Below are 22524 nucleotides of genomic sequence, written 5' to 3'. Positions count from 1 at the left end.
AAAAAACATTTTTCATTCTTGCTTGCTTCATCTTTTCCAAGAATTACAGTTGGGAATCAATGCTATGTTTTTCTTTGAGGCTTTACGTGTAGATAGATGTTTTGGTCATTCTCTTCTCAGTATGGTGTTTTTTTTGTTGTTTATCCTTTTTTTTTTTTTTAACGTTTTTGCAAGGCAAATGGGGTTAAGTGGCTTGACCAAGGCCACACAGCTGGGTAATTATTAAGTGTCTGAGGTTGAATTTGAACTCAGGTACTCCTGACTCCAGGGCCGGTGCTCTATCCACTGTGCCACCTAGCGGCCCATTTATCCATTTTTCCAGACACTTGATGTGAAGCCTGGGTTTTGAGGCACTTCTGAAGGAAAGGTTTGGGCTGGTCCTATTGTTTCATTCTTGGGGTGTTGGGTATTGTGTTATTTTAATTTCTCAAGGACAGTCTGGAGATCTTCAAGCTTTTGGTGCTTCCAAAAGAGTTGAATCCTGGGTAGAGTCTGATTGTTGGGAGCTCTCTAAGTTTCTGACTTGGATTTGAGCCTGTGCAAGAGAAGATACTGCTGGACTCTACCCCTGCTTGTTCCAATCAACCAGAAAACTCTGCTGGTTCAGAGTGGCAAAATGGTGGGCTCCCCTTTGGTCTGGGATTCCCAACCTCTTCCTCTTTGGTTTGGCTAGATGTTGGAAGTTGAGAAGCAATTCTCTACCCAGGATTTGAGCCACACTAATGTTGCTGTTGGTGTCTTCTGAACTTTCCTTTGTGCAGTGTCCTGGACCTTCCTGTCTGTATTCTCCTGCATAGGTCCCTTTCTTGGTCCTCAAGATCTGGGATCTAAGGCTGGGTAGTGGGGAAATGAAGCTACCTGTGTGTTCAACAAATTATGCTCTTGCCCTCACCCTGTCCCTATGGAGCATCAATAGGTCTTTCAGTTTGTTTCCCTATGATAATGTGGGCTGGACAAAGGACATGTGATTTCTTTTGGGGGGGGGGGACTTTATAAGGATTCTATCTGGGTGCATTTTTTAGATTCGGAGTTAAGAGATGAAAGCTCAGCTGAATTGTTTCCTTCTACTCTGCCATCTTGGCTCCATCTCCCTTCCTATTTTTTTTCCATTGATTCTCTTGAGATTCTTGACTTTTTGTTCCTTTGGTTGAATTTTGTCTTTATTTTTTCTAACTCTATAAAGTGATTCTTTGGTAGTTTTATTGGTATGACTTTGAAAAAGTAAATTAGGTAATTTTTCCATTGTAACTACTCATAAGCAATTAGTCTTTCTCCAATATTTAGCATTTTTAAAATAATTCTCCAATTACACCTTTATTTGTGTGGTTTTTTTTTAATATTATATAGTTCCTGTGTGGATTAGCAGGTAAACTCTCAAGTCTTTTATATTGCAGTTATTTTAAATGGAATTTCTTTTTCCATTTCTTCCTGCTGGGTTTTGTTGATAAGATACCAAAAGGCTGATAATTTGAGTTCATTTGATATCTTGCAAGTTTGCTAAAGTTATTATTTCAACTAGTTTTTTCCATCCTATCATCAGTATAAAGTAGTAGTTTTGCTTCTTCTTTGCTGATGCTTGCAATTTCTTTTTCTGTCTTATTACTTATAGCTAGCATTTTGAGTATACTATTAAATAGTAATTGTGATCATGGACATTCTTTATTCACTTCTGATCTGATTAGAAAAGCTTATAGCTTATCCCTTTATCAGAAATGTTTTTTAATTTTTAATTTTAAGAAAAGACCCATCAATTCCCATGCTTTTTTAGTTTTTTTAATCTTAGAATGGGTATTGTATTTTGTCAAAATATAATATATATTTATTATATATGTGTAGCACCAGAGCAGTAACAACATCAGTAATAGTAGTAGCAGTAGCAGCAGCAGCAGTAGGGTGGTCTGGGTGCTGTGGAAGTGGCTGGGGTTAGTGCATGGCTTTATTTCACAGAAACTCAGTAGTAATAGGGAAGAATGACCTAAGAGGAGGGAATCAATAGAATCTACTCCCACCTCCCCACCTGCCTCCTTTTTAAAGCTAGGGACCAGTTGAGGCCATAACCATGTTGATTGGGTCTACAATGAATGTACATTCCATAATCCCAGTGGGGTCCATGCTTGGAACAAGGCGATTCTTATATTCCTTCCTGATTCTCCATGCCTGTCCCCATAGGAGCTATCCCAAACCTTTTCCTCTCTCTCCTCACGCAACCCTGAAGCTCCCATCTTTTTCTTGACCAAGTTGCCTTCTTCCCACTCATCCCCATTGCAGTCAGTCTGTCTCAATAAATACTCCCCTTGCATTTGCCCCACGGAGAGTCCAATTCTATTATGCACACCAGCTAAGGACCTTGACTCTTGTTTTACTGAGAGAATTGGGACAATTTCCTCTGGGCTTCCACTTTTCTCCATTTCACAGTTCCTTAACACAGTCCTTTGTCCTCTCTTCTTTGCCTCACTGGATGAGGAAGAGATGATCTATTTCTTCACACACACTCTCTGTGTGAATTCTTTATCACCTCCCATCCTCTCCAGGATATTGTCCTCTCATCCACTCCCTCTTCCTTTATCTGTGTCCACAGGCTCCTTCTCTGCTGCCTGTCTGCCCCCGTGCTTAAAATATCCTTCACTGGATTCTCACTGGCTGTCACTGAATATTTTCCCTATCTTTCGTAGCAAAATTAGAAAAAGTAGTCTACTCTTTTTTTTAAGGTTTTTTTGCAAGGCAATGGGGTTAAGTGGCTTGCCCAAAGCCACACAGCTAGGTAATTATTAAGTGTCTGAGGCCAGATTTGAACTCAGGTACTCCTGACTCCAGGGCTGGTATTCTATCCACTGTGCCACCTAGCCACCCAAAAGAAGTCTACTCTTGTTCCTTCCTCTTCCTCCTCTCTCCTAAGTCATCATTAGCATCTTTACATCGAAATCCAATGGCCTTTCTCCAACCTCATTTTTTTTTTTGTTTTTTTGCAAGGCAAATGGGGTTAAGTGGCTTGCCCAAGGCCACACAGCTAGGTAATTATTAAGTGTCTGAGACCGGATCTGAACCCAGGTACTCCTGACTCCAGGGCCAGTGCTTTATCCATTGTGCCACCTAGCCGCCCCTCCAACCTCATTCTTGACTTCTCCATAGCCTCTGATACCTTGACTGCCTTCTCTTCTTTGGATTTGGGGCCCTTCTCTTTCCTGCTTCTCCTCCTTGGTCCTCGCCCCATCTGCAGATTCATCACTTCCATGACACCCTCTAATTGCACATATTCCTCAAATGCTCTAAGGGACTGCTTTCCTTGGCGTTTTCTATCTCGGTTACCATGTGTTTGTCATCTCCATGCAGAGTTCCCATCTGCTCCACCCTAGATATCCAAATTGTTTGTTTCTACTTCAGTCAAGAAACATTTATGAAGTACCTATCCTGGTTTCTCTGTTACCTGGGTAGAGGAGAAGGGGGAGGCTTTTAGGGTCATTTCAGAATAACAGCTAGTCATATTTACATCTGAAATGGATTACCTCTAAGTCGGTTAGTATAAATGATTTTGCTTTATTTTAGTTTCATTGTAGGATTGTTTCCCTTTCTTAGGATGAGATAACTCTAATGGTGAGGCTGCCATAAATATCCCCTTAAGGTTTAGTGAATTTGATAGCAGAAAAGTTGGAATAGGAAATATATCTTTTTTAAGAATAAAATAATTGGGGCAGCTAGGTGGCACAGTGAATAGAGCACTGGCCCTGGAGTCAGGAGGACCTGGGTTCAGATCCGGTCTCAGACACTTAATAATTACCTAGCTGTGTGGCTTTGGGCAAGCCACTTAACCCCACTGCCTTGCAAAAAACCTTAAAAAAAAGAGTAGACTACTTGGGCAAGCCACTTAACCCCATTGCCTTGCAAAAACCTAAAAAAAAAAATAATCATAAGAATGAGTTAGACATTCTAGAACTCTTGACTAAAGGCCAAGTTCCCTTTCTTGACAATAGCAGGTGGCTTCTAGCCTATGGACTAGAAGTTCCTCCTTTTTAGTGAGTCATTGATAAAACACACTAAAAGATACTTCCCAGAAAAGTTCACAGAATGCTAGAAATGAGTCCTAACCCATCAACATATTAAAAACTCCTCTAAACATCCCAACATGCAGTGCAGTGGAATATTGCCAACTCAACTTGTTCCCTCTTCCTCCAGTACTTCCCTATTACATTAGTGCTATGAGTATGTAGCAGCCTCATTTAAGTATTTATAACTATGATAAAATGAAGCTGTGTTAACCAGTCAGTGGTCTCTAATCATGGAGGGATTCTTGACCTCCATCTTATTAATTAAAACATGATCCTGGGAAGGTTTGTGATTCAGACTTTTCCCCTTTTTTAAGATTTAAAATCAATGTTAATCTCCATGACTTATACCTTGGCCAGGTCTATAGTCCAAGAGCACCAGTTGTCTTCTATGTCTATGGGACATCTGCTCCCCGGGGCATTTCCCAGCTACTTTGGGGCTGCAGAGATGGAGGACCTCTCTACTATCCCCACCTGCCACTGAGTGTCAGTCCTTCATGAGCCTGCAGACATCCTTCCCCCAGGGAAGCAACTGGAACCCCAGCAGACAGACACCCCACCCCCCAGCTATCAGCCAGGGAAGGAGACCTGAGGTTTCTGCGACTGAGGCCAAGCCAAGGGATGGTAGATTCTCAGCCCTGAGTGATGGCAGCTTTGGCGCCTCCTGAGCCCACCTACTCATGAGGAGGGTCCAGAGGAGAAGGGGAGGCCCAGAGGAAACCTGGGGAGCATCTGGGTGAGGCAGCCTGCCAGGGACGAGGCAAGCCCACGTCTCCTACCTTGACCAATGCCAGCACCGACTTGAAGGCCAAGGACGGAGAGGGAGCCTGGTCCATGTGCCCAGTGATCACAAATCTGGCCCAGGTCATCTGAGGCTCTACACTCTGCTGCTATTACCTATCATCTCCCCCTCACCCCTCATCCTTGCCCCCTTCTCCTCAAAGACTTGAATACTTCCAAGAAGAGATCTGTGGGCATCCCAAAGCCTGCAGGTGAAAGGGCTTCAGGGATGTAAAAAGTGAATTATGGATGTGGAGGGGGTGCCAAATGTCTCTGGTCCTGTGAGGTCCCATTGGGGAGCTCCAGAAGAATGTGAGGACCCCAGGCCAGGCAGTGAGCTCAGTGCGCAGGAAACTGTGTGGTCACTGCAACCAGGCTGAAGCCCCAGTTTTGCAAGGGCCAGTGACAGCAGGACATTCAGAAGAAAGGCCCAGAATTGTGTAAGATGGATGACTGGTTGGAGAGTCACAGAGTGACTAGGGTGGACGTGTGGCCTGGAGAATCACCAGCAGAGACATGCTGATGCGATCAGCACATGAAGTTGTTGAGGTCAGGATCTGAATCAAGAGCCAGAAAAGGGGGTTGAGAAGGTGCCATTGGTAGGGGGTGGGGAGTGGCGCCCTAAAAACCTAGAGAAAAGAGATCAAGGAGAAGAGGGATCCAGCAGGACGGAGCCTCCCTAGTAAGGAGACATCCCTGAATCCTCCACTGGTTCTATTGCTTGTGGAGGGAGAAAATCTGGGGCTCCAATTTTTTTTACTTTTTAAAGATTTTATTTGAGTTTTACAATTTTTCCCCAATCTTACTTCCCTCCCCTCACCCCCCACAGAAGGCAATTTGTCAGTCTTTACTTTGTTTCCATGTTGTACATTGATCCAAACTGAGTGTGATGAGAGAGAAATCACATCCTTAAGGAAGAAACATAAAGTATAAGAGAGCAAGATCAGACAATAAGATATCAGTTTTTTTTTTTTCCCTAAATTAAAGGGAATAGTCCTTGGTCTTTGTTCAAACTCCACAATTCTTTCTTTGGATACAGATGGTGTGCTCCATCACAGACAGCCCCACATTGTCCCTGATTGTTGCACTGATGGAATGAGTAAGTCCATCAAGATTGATCATTACCCCCATGTTGCTATTAGGGTGTACAGTGTTTTTCTGGCTCTGCTCATCTCACTCAACATCAGTTCATGCAAATCCCTCCAGGCTTCCCTGAATTCCCATCCCTCCCAGTTTCTAATAGAACAATAATGTTCCATGACATACATATACCACAGTTTGCTAAGCCATTGCCCAATTGAAGGACATTCACTTGATTTCCAATTCTTTGTGGGACTTCAAATTTAAAAAAGAATACCAAAAATAAGCCAAAAATGAAAAAGAAACTGCTGCTGCCTGCTGAGGGAGGGAAGGCGTTAAATCCCATGTCAGGGTTTCAAATCTGGAAGGATGTCAGACTTCTAACAAAAGATGGATTTCCAAGCATGGAATTGAATATCCCCTCAGGACGATGGGCCAATGATGACCCTTTAGATCTGACCCCATCGCCCGACGTCCATGAATCAGAAGAGGGCAGAGCACACCAAGTTGGAAGAGCAGCCTTCAAGGGACGGGGACAATTATCCTTCCCTGGAGCTTGAAATTCCACATTTCTCTTGATTTTGCAGAGGTCCTGGAGAAATATGGGGGAAGAGATAGAAGAGGGAGTAATCTGACTGGACAGGAGCAGGAGGCCAAATGCCCCATATGAGACAATGGAAATGCCGCCAGAGCCAACAGGGAAAACATGGTGGCTTGCTCATACAGAGGAGATTTGAAATCCAGCCTTCTGCCTGGAGTCTCTAAAATGGGAATGTGACTAGAGAAACGTGAAAGTAACCTTGGAAAGGCAATGTGGTATTGGTCTTGGATCCTAGGTTCAAATCCTGGCTCTGCTCTTTACTATCTAGACAACCCTTTCTGGGGACCTGGTTCACCCCCTCTGCAAAATGAGGGAGAGACACTAAATCCTGTGATCTGTGGATAGACCATTCAGACACCAGCCTAGGGATTTGAGATAAAATCTTGGACAAAAATCAAGGTCGTTGGTGCCAAGCCCACCTTTGTCTCCTGCTTCAGTGACTGTGGCAGAGGCCTCGGGCAAGCCACCACTGCCCTCAGGCCCCGTTTTCCTGTGTTGTCCTGAGTTTTGGACAGGTTCTGCCTGTCTCTGTTGGGGTTCTCTCTCCTCTTGTCCACTGGAGGAGACCTGGGAGGAAGTCCCTGGAGGCAAAGTCCTGAGTTCGAGTCTTGCCTCTGATACTCTGTGACTTGGTGAACGTTGAAACTACAGCTCAGTCTGCCAGCACCAGCCCTGCCTTCAAGGCTCTCCCATTCCAGACTGCACATAAAGGGGATGTCAAGATCTTAAATATCAGCAGGAGGTGATCTCGCTGGGGGTGGGATTTTAGTTGTAGTGGTCAAGGAGAATGATGGCAGAAAAGGCCCCTGGCTCTGGACATGGAGTCCTCTGGTAAGGGAAGAGTGGTCCAAGAGGAATCTGGGGGGAAGGGGAGGCTGGAAGTCAGATGGTGGAGGGAGAGGAGGGTGCTAGCAAGTGGGACCCAAGGGCAGACCCTGGAATTCCTGAGAATCTGGCAAAATGACTTCCTCCTTGCCCTTGAAGATGGCAGCCTCTGGGAAGCCTGAGCCCTGAGATGGTGGAGACAGACCCAAAGGTTCAGTATGACTCAGGAGATGAGAGTAGAGGCTCCCCTTCAATCCCTGGAGGTTAGAGGTTTGCGGAGGTGATGCACGACCCAGGTTTGGGAGATCTCTCCGGGAGTCTCTCCTCTCTATGAAGATGACTGTGGGTGGGGACGGGGTGCATGATGCCAACCCCTCCCCAAGACTACACGGAAGAGCTGGTGAAGAGACAAGGAAATCGTCAAGCACTACAAGACGTGGGGTAACCCAGCTGGACTTGGGGTCCTAGGGATGTATGAGAGAGAGATGTGGCATACATATCAAAAGCACTCCCTGTCAGGGAGAAGGGAGGGAGGCAGAAAAATATGGAACTCAAAAGCTTAGAAAAAAATCAAAAGTGAAAATTATCTTTACATATATTAGAAAAATTTAAAATTTAAAAACAAGAACATTTGTGGGAAACTGAGGAAGTGACTCACCGGGAGTCCACTGCCTGGGCTAACTCCAGCTTCTCTTCTCTGGCCCCTGCCTGCCAGAGCTGCCCCTGCAGCAGGCGGAGGAAGGGGGTGGGGGCGCAGCTAGGCAGTGAAGAAGCGAGTCACTCGCCTGTTCCCACAGAGGCCTTGGTCTGAGCTGGTCAGACACTTTCCCTTCCTGAAGTCTACAGCCACCAGAGCGGATGACGTGAGGGCCTGGGTCCAGGGGGAGATGATTGGGCTCCTCTCACCACTGAACCCAAACAGGCAAAGCAACCGGAGGACTGGTGGCCCCCAGGGTGCAGCCACATGCAGGGGAGTTGAGAGCCAAGCAATGGAAGGAGACAAGGTGTGGTAGGACATCCTCCCTGCGGGGAAGGTCTCATCTGTTCAGGCTCGGCTCGCTCCAGTAGTGCTGTCCTCGAAGGACCCAAATCTGTTCAAAACAGGCCACGAATCTACAAGATTTCAGAGCACGAGGAAGCTTCTGCTTCTGTTGAAACAAAAGCGTCCTTGGCCTCTGTGAAGCAATGAGGCTGGCACAGGTGCCTTCTTAGCTTGGAATCGAGGCTTTTGTTGAAACTACTTCCAGAATAAGGCTGGCCAGAAGCAGGTTGGTCAGCCCTTCACCAAGCTTCAAGGACCTCATGCAGCCAGCAGTTGTTGACCAGGACAGAGCTGGTGACTGCTTTTAGGGCTGTCTTCATTCAAGAAGGCCTCCCTTGGACCCACACCCTGGGTTTCTCAGAGGGCTAGCTGGGTTGTAGGAAGGAAAACCCACAGTCGACCTTTTCCAAGACCCCACACTTGGCAGAAGCCGTGTGCTAATTCAGGGGCCTTTGACTGCCCCAGCAATCCAGAAGCTGCAACAGAATGCTCAGAAAGACCCTTTACAGACAAGTTCAAACTTTATTTAAAACTACATTTTAAGTTTAAAGTTACTAAACAAATCACAATGAAAAAATAAAAAAAGAGAACAGTGCAGCGAGCTTTGTCTTGGGAGGATCCCGTCTCTGGCGTGTGACCTGCCTGAGCAGAAGTGAGCAATACCTAGTCTAAAAGGCAGTGGGTCAAAAACTAATTTACATTTTTTATACAGATGGAAATAAAGTTATTTAGTGCCATGGAAGAGATGCATCAGTGGAGGGGCAGGGGAAGGCAGGCAGCGGAGATCTCTCACACGCTCCGGGCTGCAACGCTCTCTGAAAAACACAAGGAGGGCAGTCAGGGGGACATCCAAGGCGGCAGAAACCCAGGGGAGGTGGGATGACCGCACGCCCATGGTCAAGATCTGCAGTGCCAGGGGGGAAAAAAGCATAGGCCGTGAGCTGGTCAGAGCTCTCATGGGAGGGAGGGGAATTATGGGCCCAGATTCATTCCCTCACCAGGTTCTTTCAGGGTCTGAGGGTCCCCGGCCAACTCTTCAGTGTGAGTCACAGCTAATATTTCTTCAGCTAAATGGTTACTCTGTTCTTCTGCTGCCATTTTCTTCATTATATCTGCCTTTAGAGGTAAAAAAAAGAAAAAGGGGAGAGCTCCTGGGGCCGCAGGGCCCCAGCCCAATGTCCCCCACTCCCACTTCCAGGGCCAGTCAGACACGGGTCAGCTAAGGGCAGAAAGTCAAATACCTCAGAATAAATGGTCAGCTTAAGGGGCAAGTCTTCCACTTTGACAAAGTCCTCTTCATCAGACTTTTGACTTAAATGACCAGAACCTGCTTCCTGCTTAGGAGAAGAAGCACATGCCTTACAGACAGTGGGGGTGGGGTGGGGAGCGGTCCTGAGCCACTCAGATGCCCCTATCCTGAGGACCCAGATGGTTTCACCTTGAATTCATCTACTCTGGTTCCCCAACTTGCCCCTTTCCCCATAGCCTGCTTCTAGGCCCTCCCACAGCCCAGGACACCCATGGTCTGCATTCCACTTGGCATGACCCAGGCCATGTGTATGGGCGATACCTACGTATTCGTTCACTAGCACTGGCGATTCGGTGTCAGGACTTCCAGCCACCGAGCTCTCGGGAGTTTCTGAAGCAGATTTGGCTTGGGTGCTCCCAGGCAGGGAGGCTTCCACTTCAGGGATGGGTAAAGAAGGCTTGGGCTCCATGGGGGGCCCCCCGGGGGACACTGCAGGCTCCGGAGGGGGTGGACCCCCGAGGGGCTGCTCAATGTCCAAGACATTAAGGTAGCAAGGCATTGCAGGAACATCGTCTTGGTCACCTGCCACCAAATGAACCAAGATCATGTCCCCAGCCTCAACCTGTCATAGGCTCGTCTAGTGACATGTGCACAACCCGCGGAACAGCCAAGGGAAGACATGGTCTGAGTCTGGTGGTCAAAGGCCTCTCTCTCCATGGGACCTGGGGGGTGACACATGTCTCATCTGTGCAGGGATGAGCCAAGTGTGAGCGTGGATCTCATGGACTTCTTGGTCTGGCAATAGTCACCACACAAGGGCCAGCACCAGGCGAAGGCACCCATAGGTAGGTTACACCTGTGCTGTCTTTCTCCAGGGTTGCTTGTTTAGACCAACCTTTTTACTCAACAGACATTTTTAACCAAAAACTAATAATGACCCAAACCCAGATGGAAGGTCAGGCTCCAAATTCACACTAACAAGAGTGAATCATTTCTGCCTTCCGGGTTCTGCACCTTTGGCTGCCTGGCAGCCTCAGGACCATCTCTAGGCCAGCAGGCGTCACACAGACTTCTCACCTTTCTGACTGCTTTGGCTGTTAGGAGGTTCACGCTCCTTTGGGACCACACCTTCTTTTTCCACGGGCTTCTCAAACTCATTTGGTAGAATCTAGAAGGGGCACAGACATGGTGGCTGCAGACAGCAGGTGGTGGGGGTGAGGTTGGCTGGGCAAGTAGGGCTAAGGGCTTATGGTGCGGTTGTCCCTTGCCTTCTTTCACACAAAGTCTTCTTGACAAGTGCTCACATTTGTGTTCTCCATGGCGGCAGATGCCTGGAGAGGAGGAGGGCAAGGGTGGCTCGAGAGCCCTAAGGGCAGTGGTCAGCTGACCTCAGGCCAAAGGCCCGGCTCACCCTGACAGAAGGAAGGCACCAGTCAGCCTGTCACCTGCCAACTTTGAAGAGCCTTCCTGAGACAACCCCGTCCACCCTAAGAGGCAAGAAGACAGGACGAGGAGCAGTCCTCTGAAGGAAAGATGGAGCAGTCCCAACAACAGCCCCCTGCTTTCTCTTCCCAGACCTCCCCTTCCTTCACCCCACTCCTAGGAAAGGAGAGATGTGAGCAAGATTTGGGCACAGCCAGCCCCAATAAAAGAGGGTCTGTTTGACTTTTAGTTTTCTTCCCTGTGCACTGTGGGTGCAGGGCCTCCTGGGAAGCTGTCAACGCTCCCTCCCACAGGCCCCACAGAACCCTTGGGAAGCACCTGGTGCAGGATGACCCTTGGTGGGGAGCTCCAAAGGCACTGGTGGAGACACAAGCTTCCTTCCTCTGCACAAGGCATGGTTCCTTGTGAGGGGGGGGCACCCATGCCCATGCTGGCCCCTAAGCCTCAGCAACTGTTGGGGCTCATGTACACACAGCTTCCCCAATACCTGGTCTTGTTCACTCTCCTCTGGCGCCTCATTGTTAGCCTGGAGGGACGTCTGGACATCCACAGGTCCTTCTTCAAACTCTTCAATCTCTTCATCCTCGTTCTCATCTTCTCCGCTCCCATAGTTAGTGAGAGCCTGTGTTTCAGCTTTGGACAAACCTGGGTTGAGGAATGTGTCCCTTGAGCACAACCATCTCAGGGGTACTCCTGGTCAGAGAATCTGAATTTCCAGATACATCTCACATGGCCAGTTTAACCCCTTCCCCAGATAGAACATGGTAAGCTCCTGGCTGAACAGATACCTAGCAGAGGCCACGAGCCCCTAGATCAAGTGCCCATCACACCTAAGATCAGGTCTCATCCCAGAATCCAATACCCGAATTTGACAGAGGAAGAAATAATCAGCCCATGGAGCTGGGGAAGTCTAGGACAAGCTCAAGCTCTTCCCCATCTGGACTCTGCTCCCCTGGGATGCAGCTGTGGCACCGAGCCATTCCCGCCACCTCCCCGCTATGTGTTTAGGTTGGACACTGGGACTGACTGAGCTCTACCCATCCCCTGATGTGGTCCTGCCCCAGTCAGCCTTCCCAACTGGGCGTCTCCCCCTCAAGTCGAAGGAGCCCAACACATGTACTCTGTGGCCAAGCAGGGCCCAGGGCCACTTGAAGAGAACACCTTGAGCCGTGTCCACTCATGTGACCAGATGGCCATGGCTCCACCCTGTCCACTAGGGGAGCAGGAGAGGCGGGCCCAAAGCTCAGCCTCTACTGTGGCAGTCTGCCCCTTGCAAGGATGTGGAGGCTCTTTGTAACAGTGACTCCTTTTTCTAGAGGGTCTCTGACAATTCTTCTAACGTTCTGTGTTCTAGAATTCAGCTGAGAAATTAGGTCAAACTCCCTGGTCTAGGCTGAGAAGTGCAGGCTGGGGCCCCACGTGCCTCTTGGATCTTCTATCATTCAAAGATGGCAGACCACATCACCTTCAGCACACCAATACTCTACACAGCGCCACCTAGTCACGCAAGTGGAAGCGAGGAGCAAATCCTGCAGGGTGCCACTCGGCCCCTTTCCACAGCCCTTCTCACCCTCCCCAGCCATTCAACTTACTGATGGACACAGGGCAGCCTTCACTCTCCTCATCCTCTTCCTGATCAGACATGTCGGACCTTGTGCTCTTGGGTGCCTCACTCCCGGGTGGTGGTGGTGCCTGCTTCACTGTCTCAGTCTCGTCTTTGTCCTAGCCACAAGTACAGGGAGGGATCAGTGGCTGCCCTCCCTGAACAGGTTCACTCTTGGGGACAAAAGGAGGCCCAGGAGAGCCAAGTGACAATGGCCTGGTCTGTGGCACTAAAGACAAGAGAGGAGCCACCAGAAAGGGCTCCTTGGCCGAATGGGAATTCCACTCTCCAATAGTAGAAGACAATTAAGCTAAAACACCAAGGAGACTCTATCTAGGCAATGATGGGTGAGCATTTACTTAACAAATACTGAGCTGGCTAAAATAAATGCAAGTTTGAATAACGTACTTTATCTTCATCATCAATTTCTCCAGCAGGTGAGCCAAGATCTCCCTCAAGAATTCTTTTAGCCTATAAGAAAACCAATGAATGTTTTCAATTCTTTCTATTCACCAAGGGAAGACTAGAATTGAGAAGCAGCTACTTAGCAATAAGTCAATTAAAAGACTAGCGGGCACTACTGGGGCAATGGGGAGGGCCCAGTTGGGGGGGGGGGGCAGGAATGCCTGGATTTCACACTGGTTTCTGCACAGGCCAAGTGGGATGGGGTGGTCTCCTGCCAATAACTCAGAGCCTGGGGTGACTGTGCCAGACTTGGGCCCAGCCTGGGATCGAGAAGACCCAGTTTCACATCTTGCCTCAGACTCCCAACCAAATGCTCCAAGGGTCCCAAAAGGGTCTGGGGATGCTGAGCAGAGAAAGGATGAGCCCCATGACAGGAGTGCCTTTGGAGGGACACTGGAACCCGGGTCTTCTTGATTCCATGACCATGCGACTGTCTCTCGAGGTCCCAGCTCCCCAAGGGAGCTAGCAAAGGGCCCTGGAACAGGAAGATTCGCCATCTCCTCCCGTCTTCCCAGAGTCTGGCCCAGAAGAGCAGCTGGGTAAACCCCCAAGACTAAGAATCGCTTTCCTCTCTTCTCAACCAGGAAGTTCAATGGCAGGAACAGAAGAGGAGGGCCCAAAGCTCCCCCAGCACCTTGGCTTGTGAATTGCTCTGCATAAAACCTCGTGGGCCCCAAGGGGCTTGCCAGGGTGGTTAGGTTCGTTAGGCCTCTGGACACCACTAAATAACAGGGATCCTACCCATCCTCAGGGTCTGGCCCAAAGGCCACCTCTGTCAGAATGCCGTCCAGAAGCTCCTGCATGAGAGCCCAGGTCCAAGGGCCTATTTGCCATCAGCTTCTCTTCTGTTGTGTGTCTACAGCTGATTCCCCCTCACAATCTCTCTGGACCCTCACACTGGACAGTCAAGGTCTATGGCATGGCAGCTCCTTCCTGCTGTGCCCCATCCATCTGCTATGGGGCTGGGCATCGGGCAGAGCCATTGCCAGCTGACCACCATCCCCTTGGCCTGGCCTCCCAAATGGGGGGCCCCTCCTCCCCAGTTCCTTCCACCATCTGCTCTGGGCACAGTAATCCAACCAATTCAGCCAGGATTGCAGACAGACTGTGCCAAGGCTCCCCTGCCCAGTCCACCTTCTCAAGCACTTCTCTGCGGCTCCTCCGTCTGCCTTGTCTCCCTTAGGCAGAGACGGTGGAGCACTGCTTAGCAAGTGCCAAGCACCATTCGTGCATTTATTTGCTCAGATGATACAGACAACATAAAGCTTTTTCTATTAGCAAAATTAAGATGATTCACCTCTTTTGCATAGGACTGCATCACTCCGGCAGCTTCCATCTTCCTTTTGCATCTTTGCTTGACAGAGATGCTATTATTGTCCAGATCTTGCATAAGCTTGAAGAAGGCCAACTCATTAAAGAGAACTTCAGAGATCTCGACCAGCAGGTCCTCACCACAGTCCTTCAGTTTCCTGCCAGCAAATTTTGCCAGTGAATCCTGTTAAAAGACAAGAACGAGTTACAACTGGTATGAGACTGTGGCCAAACAGAGCTGATTCAGGCCAAAGGTGGTGGAGACCAGCCAAGCCCATCTCCTGGAATCCTGGGCAAAGCAGGCAATCCTGTCACTCCCTGGAACTTGTTCCTTAATAAGAGACCTTTCTAGAACACCAGCAGCACCGGCAGTGCAGGTCCATGGAGGCACCACACCTGTCTCAGCAGGACATTAAAAGAAGACTCTTGTGATAACGCAGTTGTGGTCGCAGTACCTAGTTACATAGCAGCCAAACCATCTGATAACAGGAGAACCAACAGAAGCTCTGCGAGGCTCTGAGATCCCCCACATGACCCCAAGATACCTCACTGAGAAGCAGGTGTAGAAGAAGGCTCTCTGGTGGACCCCACTGCCAAAGGGAGGAAAGGCAAAGGGGAGGAGTCAGACTGTCAGCTCCACTGCAGGACTCCAAGAGAGACCAAAACAACTGGATCACTTCACCCCAGAACTTAAAAAGAAATAAGGAGTTTTGCAAGGTTGCAGGTACAAGGTAAACCAGAAAAACAGTGCAAATTCTTAGGTATTAACAACAAGGATCAAAAAAATAACCTTAAAAAGTCCCATTTATGACAACAGAAAGCATGAGTATCACAAACAAAGCATGCATGGTGGGGAAGGATGCCCGCTGGTCATTTCTGTAGAATCAGAGGCAGTCAGGGTCTTGTTGTGACAGACATGGAGCAGGCCTAACAATGCTCTTGGGGAGGGCAGGGACCATTCAATCAAGACTAATCTCAGAGGTGCTGGTGAGCTTCACAAAGGGATAATCCCTCCTAAAATTTCTATTAAAAGCTTCTCTTCCCTCACACCAGTCTACACCCAATGGCAGACAGATACTGGCTCTGGCAGGGAGGCCGGGCCTAGCGTGCCAGTGTGCATGCTCCATTCATCAGGGAAGACCAGCTCGGACTCTTGACTCTGCACAGGGTCATCCAGCCAGTGGAGACCAGAGGGAGAACCTGAATTCAAGGCTTCTTGACCCTCTTCTGAATACCTTGTCACTAAGCCATGGAGTAAAAGTATTTAAAGCAAGACTATGTTGTTACCATCCAAAAAATAGCAAGAGTTAATGGAAGAGAATAAAAATCCCTGACACTGAACCAAATACCTTCAAAAGATGAAGACAAAATAAAAATTCTGGGACAAAAATGGCTATTTAATGACTATACTTGGAAAAAACTGTTCCACAATATGGTGGCAAAAAGAGTGAGGTCCCTTCTTCAGCCAAGATCACAGGACATTCCAGCAGGACTGTCGACACAAGGATCCCAGAGGTCATCTGACTCTCAGACCTTTCCAACACCCCTCCCACGGGCCAACTTTCTACACCTGAGCTGCAAAAGCAAAGAAAGGGAAGGACCCTTCGAGGCCATCACCTGGCTAGGAAGGAATTGCCCCTATATTGCAGCCCCCAGAGCAGCCATCTAGGAAGAGGGAGGAGAAGGTCTAGCCTTCCAAGGCATCCTGCTTGCTAAGGACAGCTCTCACTAGGATCGAAGCAGCTCCTTCCGCCCAGTCTAACCAAACATGCTCCTCCACAAGGCTGACCCCCAGCTTCTCGTGAGGCCAGTCAGAACAACTGAATCCTCCCTCACAGGACAGGAACACAGCTATCATGTGTCCATTCAGTCTGAGCACCAAGGTCCTGGGCCCTAGACTCCAGGTCCTTTAGCATTCCAGCTTGTCAACAGCCATCCAGCTGAAACCTCGTACCCAGGACTGATGTGCTGAGGTCCCTGATGCCAGGCTGCCACAACCACCACTGAGTCCCCCTACCTTTTCCAGATCCACTGCAGCCTGGCCAAGCTGCCCCCGGCAAGTCAAGTCTACTGTGGGCTCAGGGGGATGAAAAAAGCAGCCCAAGCCAGTCTCCGCCTTCAAGGTGCTTACAGTCTAATGGGGGTCAGACCCTGGGGAAATCCTGGTCCAAAGTACCAGCAGTGTCTCAACTTAACTGTGAGACCAGAAGAGAATCTGATGCTGTCATTAAGGGCTGGAGGAGAGTGCTGAGAACATAGCAGGCATCACAGGGCCAAGAGAGGCAGTGGATAGAGAGCCAGCCTGAAGGTCCAGAGGCCTGGGTTCAGGTCCATGCTCTGGGGAGCCCTAACACAAGTCACTGGACCCCTGGACCAGACCCTTTGAGTGCAGACAAGGTCTGGGTGATCTGCCCTGGAGAAGGTCCAGTCCAGGCCCAAGTCCTAATTATGACCATATCAAAGACCAACAGAACAGTAATATGTGGAGAAATGAGAAGCCATAGAGACGGGGGTGAGGGAAATGACCAGGAGTAATGGATACTTACTCCAATGTAAACAGTCACAAAGCAAGTTAACTGGTTTTACTGGGGTCTAATACAATATTATTAATGATGATGATGACAAAAGAGAGGGGCTGAGGGTCTCCCCTTATCACTGCGTCCCACAGCACTTTACTAAGCCAGTGATCCCCCACCTCTGTGGGAAAGCCAGCCTTGGGCCAAACTGTAATAAAACACAACGCTAGGCAGACCCTGAAGCAGGCTGAGGCTGCCATGGAGCACAGGAGGGATCTCTCACCTGCAGGATGCTTCCCAGCTGCTTGTGGAAGAAATTCACAAATTCTTTGCTTTCATCATTTTGCTGCGTAAGTGTCAGCACCATGCGTCTCACTGAGGTCAGGAGCTGCGAAGAGCACACCTCATCCATGTGCTCCTGGAAAAGAGCCAGAGGGTCCCGTGACTGCTCTGGGTACATGGCCGAGGGCAGCTATGCCCAACCAAGTCCTCCTTCCCCATAGGTCCTGAAGCCCACACCATGCTCCCAATTTTTTTCTGTCTTTCTCTCAAAGCAATGTTAACTTTGTCCGGGGTGATTTTATCAGGTAAAAACAGACATTCTTTCAAAGCCTTGTGCTGCTTGCTTTCTGACTCCTGTTTCTGAAAAATCCCATTCCCTAAAACACCCCCACCCTTTTATTTTGTGGGTGAACACCAAGATGGAGATCACTTTGCTTGGGGCATGCCTGTAAGACAGACTAGGAAAAACCAGTTTTGAAGTGAAATGAAGTGACAGTTGCCCTGGCTTCTAAAACCTGAGAAAGGCCCAGGAGTCCCTTCAGAATCTCCAGAGATGTTCCCATTGGCTCCCTCCTCAAATCAGATCTGCATGCTGCCACTCAACAAATATTTCTGGTTCAGTGTACTTTCGGGGGTAAGGCTTAATCACCAGCTGCTGAATTAAAAATGATTTTATTACAAACTGGATTCAGTCACGAAATGGATTCAATTGGATTTCTGGCAATAACAGATTCTATTTTTGAACGGGAAAAAAACATTCTCAGTCTCAAACAAGTGGCCTGAAAAATAATGGAAGAGGCAACATGGTCTTAGTGAGAGAGGCCAGAGCCTGAAGCCAGAGCACTTTCCCCTTCCAAGACCTTGGACTTCCCTGGGTCACCTCCTCTCGCTGGCTGGTTAGGCCCATGCCCCCAGGAGAAGAGGGTGGGGGGCAGACCCTAGAAGGTGCCACCCCAAGACTTACTGATTCTTCTCCATCTTGCTCCTGACTGGCATGTTCATACTCATCTGACAGACAGCAGGGATTGGGGACCACTGGTCTCAGCCCCCTAGAAGCAGACTTACTATCTGGGGCCCTGCCCAGAATCGTTTTGGGAAGGGCTTGTTTCCTGAAGTCTATTCTTTGTGTTCTCCTAGGTGCTGCCCACTGTCTGACCACCTGCACATGGGGCAGCTCTTCACTGTGCCTTAGAATCCTGGCCTGCCAGATCTCTAAAAGTCGATAAACTTACGGCACTGTTGGAGAAGCTTGATTTGTTTATGAGAGATTTGAGGGGGGCAGGGAGAGAAAAATCCCAAACAAACCCAAATCACAAATTCTCTTTTCATAAAGTTCAAAAACTTAGTCTAAGAATTTCCTCCCTTTCCACCCTCTTGCCCCGATTTCCTTCAGACCAAGTTTGTAGAAATGGGAGAATTCATCAGCAAGAACTCCTTTTTCTACTCAGAGATGTTCTGCATTTCACTGACAAGCAAATTACTGTCTTGTTTTGTGCCTGGCTTAACAGTTCTCAAGATAACAAAACTTAACTGATTTTCAGTCATTTCTACCATGGAATCTTTGGATTTTAACCTCTCTTCTTCAAGCTCTATGGCTTTTTGTTTTTTGTTTTTTTTTTTGCAAGGCAAATGGCATTTAAGTGGCTTGCCCAAAGTCACACAGCTAGGCAATTAAGTTTCTGGGGTCTGATTTGAACTCAGGTCCTCCTGACTCCAGGGCTGGTGCTCTATCCACTGTGCCACTTAGCTGCCCGATTTGGTTTTTTTTTTTTTTTTTAAAGATATAAAGAGTCAGTGTTTCAGCCAACAAATGCTAGAGGCTGGTACCTGGTGAGCCAGTCATCTCTATTCCTCCAAAGGTCTACTATGCATCTGGAATCGTGATTTTATAAACAGGACACAGTGACACACTTTCTCCCACTCCTAGCTAGCCTCTCTCACTTGCTTCACCAAGGAAAGTTACATGAAAGTGAATAAAAGACTTTCCTTTTCCAATAATAACAGAAATAAATGCATTTGATAGGCTGTCAATATTATGTTCCCCAGATTTTAAGGGGGGTAACTTTTACATGGACAAAAGGAAGGCACGGACTATTCTTGTTCCCCATGTGAGATTTTGAAGCATACCATCCCAGCTTTCCTGAAGGCCCAAACAATAAATCTAGGGTTTTCCTGTGCAATGTTAAATACAGGTAGTAACCCTGGCCTCCTTACCTTCAAAAAAGGAATAACCTCTTTCATGATTGCTTTGATTTGCCGGTCAAGCTGCTGAGTGTCAATCCGAGGACAAGGGACAGTAGCCACTTCAAGGGGTTGTTGGGCATTGCGGGTTTCAATCTTTGGAGATTCTACATGGAAAAAAAAAAGGACAAATAAAATGGGCAAGATAACAGAGCCACCCAGAGAATACCATTTTAGACCTCTTCATGGAGAAACAGTGCTTTCACCCCAACTCTATTCACATGCCACCACCCCAGGTTAAGCCTCTCATCACTGGCCTCCCGGCCTCCAGTCTGACACCCATTTGGCAATCCCTGACTCAGCCGGCCCTTTGGAGCCTGCCTTCTCTGTACATGGTCCCCCTCTTCCTGCTCCACCTGCCCAGTATTGGAGGTCTTGGCTCTGGGACTTCTGAGGCTGGTGCTCATAGGCCTTGAACCATCTCTTGTGTTGAGGCTTTTCTAATCATCCTCTTTCTCTCCTGTGGATCATCTCCCCCTTCCAATCTCTAGACCGCACTGCCTTGTAAACAACTAGTGCTTAATAAATGTATGTGGTAGAATTGACTAAGTGGAGGTATATGGCAATTCTCAATGTTTGTTTGAACCACTCATCAGAAACTAGGGATGTTCTTGTTTCAAAGGGTCTTTTCTTTTGCTTGCTTCTCCCACCTCCTTCCCTGCATGCCTCACTGGCTTCTATCTGGAACACTGGCAGTTGGTACATTGTTCTCCCTTGTCTGATGTGGCCCATTCTTTATCCCAGCAGACAGACTGGCTCCATTTGGTGGATCTGGCTCCTGGGTAGATCACGGCTAACTTTGGAGGGAATGGCTTTGAGGCATGAGGGGTTAGGTGGGCAAGAAGAAGCAGAGGCCCTGGGTATCATGTGCATAGTTTTCTCAATGGCTGTAAAAGGAAGGAGAGCATGTGGGATGGGAACTCGAGAGGGTGGTTTGGTCACGTGAGTAGCTTTTAAAGGTGAGGGACCACAGGATGGGGCGAGGGAATGGAAAAATCTAGCTGGGTTACTCTGTGTATTGCTGGAAGGAGTGGCACATTGTTGAGATTACTGATCCATCACAGTTGTCAGCCTGAAAGTATCAAGTCCTTTTCAAATTATGGGCATTTTTGTTTCATTGGCTTGATTTGCCTAGATGTGCTTTTATTTTTGTGAAAATCACTTAATCCTCATCTTCACACACATCTCTTGCATCTCAGGGGCATTTTTGTTATGCCCACCTGTGGCTGGGTTCCTGGGCACAAGCCCAACAGTCTTGTCCAAGTCCTCAGTAGACAGGATGTGGACAGAGGTGTCTCCTGGCTGAGGGTCTGCTGGTCCCGAGGCCCTGGCACCCTCTCCCTGACCTCTGCTAGTGCCTCCTTTCCCTGGCTTTCTTTCTCAGACTTGCCCTGGGGCCCGTTGTCTCCTTCTGAGGACCACCTATTGTCCACTTCCCGCTTTTCAGGACAGGCAGACGCTGTGGACTGTGCCCGTGCCCACCCAGACCCTGACCTTCTAAGGTGGAAGCAGTGGTGGCAGAGGTGGTGGCGGTGGCCGTGGCCCCAGCGCCCTCTGCACTCAGGTTACTTTCGGCCTCAATTTTCATTCGCTCATACTCTCTCATTCTAGCCAATGCTTGGTCCAAGTGGATCACGGTGTTGCCTGCATTGGGAACAGACATGGTTCAAAGGGTGGCTCTGTTTCTAGCCAGACTTTTACAAAATACACGGATAAAAATGATGACTGAGCTGACTGACATCCCTCAAAAAGACGTGAACAAAAGGAGAACAATTTATTTGGGTAAGGCAGCGCCATGACCTGGGAGGCTCTCAGTGTGACAGCCCTGGGTCCTGGAGGAGGGTGAACTCCTGGCTAAGTGCCTACTACCAAGGATACCATGGACCCAATCTTACCCACTCCTTCCTCAAAAAGAGGGGGAGAGAGATGGTAAAGATACCATCTGTGGGAAAAGAAGAGGTCGGCCTGGTCCCTCTCCCGTCGGTGCCCTGTTCTGCATCACAAAGGGGAAGGGACTCACCTGGGGTCAGACCGAATCCCACCCCCAGGTCTTCCCACATCCTCAGTCCAGCCCTCTAGCCTGTGTCCTATCGCTGACCTCAGAGGACTTGGAGCCCACTTGTCCCTGGACCACTATGGCCGCCAGGGCCCTGAGGGGTGATGGAAAGCAGGCCAGTGGAGAGTTCAGGGAGCTAGTGCCTTGTCCTAGCCAAGGGGAAGCAGTGGGTGAGGGGGTCAAGGTCAAAGAGCTGAATCAATGGGCCTTGGGCCTCCTGCAGACTCCCCCACTCTCCCTGCTCTCGGGACACCAGGTATGATGATCAGCCTCCTCCAACACTCGTTAGGGAGAATTCACATTTCTAAGCTCACGAGTATCTCTGAGGAGGTCATGGTCCTCATTATCTGGCATTTATACACTATGTTCCAAGAATGGGCTGTAATAGCTACAAAGAGCATCTCATCTGACCCTCTCAACAACCCTGGGAATCTGTTTTACTGATAAGGAAACTGAGGCAAACCAGGTCATCAGCCAGAACAGCATCTGCAGCTGGGATGAAAGCCATCTCCATGGTACCACCCCAGCCCCAGGTTGGCAGGTCTCCTCAGAGCCCCCCCCCCCCCCCCCCCGAGGCTCCTGCAGGTACTCTCCATCTGCATTCATTTTCTCACCCTACACTACCAACAGGAGCCTCCTGAGCCCCCTGCTGCCCCCTGGGCCCAGCCTCCTCTGGCCTCCCAGCTGGTTCTGGTCCCAAGTTCACTGCCAAGGGGCTGCCCTCTGGCTTTCAGGAACACGCTCTCTTTGAACCTTCTAAGTTGTGGTCCACTCCTGCCTTGGCACAGGCTGCCTGCCCTCACCTCCCAGGCAAGCCCCTGGCCCACCCAGTCAGGGCTTAGATCAATACTAGATGACTGGCTGACTAACTGATCAGTGTCTGTTCTCTTCTAAGAGCTCAGAAACCCCTCTTGAAGAAATCACTTTGGCTCTGGACACCAATGTCCTATGGAAATAAGAGTTTCCTTTTTCAAACTGTCTCTGGGAAAG

General features: G+C 48.8%; 1 protein-coding gene across 21 annotated transcripts in view; it reads right to left on the bottom strand.

The window, feature by feature from the left end:
- Positions 1 to 8895: 8895 nt before the first annotated feature.
- PCM1 (pericentriolar material 1) overlaps positions 8896 to 22524 on the bottom strand; it is a 70256-nt gene continuing 56627 nt past the window's right edge. For 11 of the 21 annotated variants that reach the window (XM_074228205.1, XM_074228203.1, XM_074228208.1 and 8 more), the window contains 12 exons: positions 20973 to 21122; positions 19452 to 19585; positions 17239 to 17373; positions 14426 to 14623; positions 13072 to 13134; positions 12653 to 12782; positions 11548 to 11705; positions 10695 to 10785; positions 9943 to 10199; positions 9610 to 9702; positions 9367 to 9484; positions 8897 to 9183 (listed from right to left, as the gene is read on the bottom strand). In XM_074228205.1, the coding sequence (XP_074084306.1) occupies positions 9158 to 9183; positions 9367 to 9484; positions 9610 to 9702; positions 9943 to 10199; positions 10695 to 10785; positions 11548 to 11705; positions 12653 to 12782; positions 13072 to 13134; positions 14426 to 14623; positions 17239 to 17373; positions 19452 to 19585; positions 20973 to 21122 (1553 nt within the window). In that variant the 3' untranslated portion in view covers positions 8897 to 9157. Of the gene's footprint in view, positions 9184 to 9366; positions 9485 to 9609; positions 9703 to 9942; positions 10200 to 10694; positions 10786 to 11547; positions 11706 to 12652; positions 12783 to 13071; positions 13135 to 14425; positions 14624 to 17238; positions 17374 to 19451; positions 19586 to 20972; positions 21123 to 22524 lie in introns of all 21 variants that reach the window. The other 10 variants (XM_074228213.1, XM_074228219.1, XM_074228216.1 and 7 more) reach the window with 3 other exon arrangements.

This window comes from Macrotis lagotis, chromosome 3, assembly GCF_037893015.1.
Source record: "Macrotis lagotis isolate mMagLag1 chromosome 3, bilby.v1.9.chrom.fasta, whole genome shotgun sequence".
In the NCBI taxonomy this organism is placed as follows: domain Eukaryota; kingdom Metazoa; phylum Chordata; class Mammalia; order Peramelemorphia; family Peramelidae; genus Macrotis; species Macrotis lagotis.
Note: the sequence above shows the minus strand (reverse complement) of the source record. Positions and strands in the feature narration are given on the sequence as shown.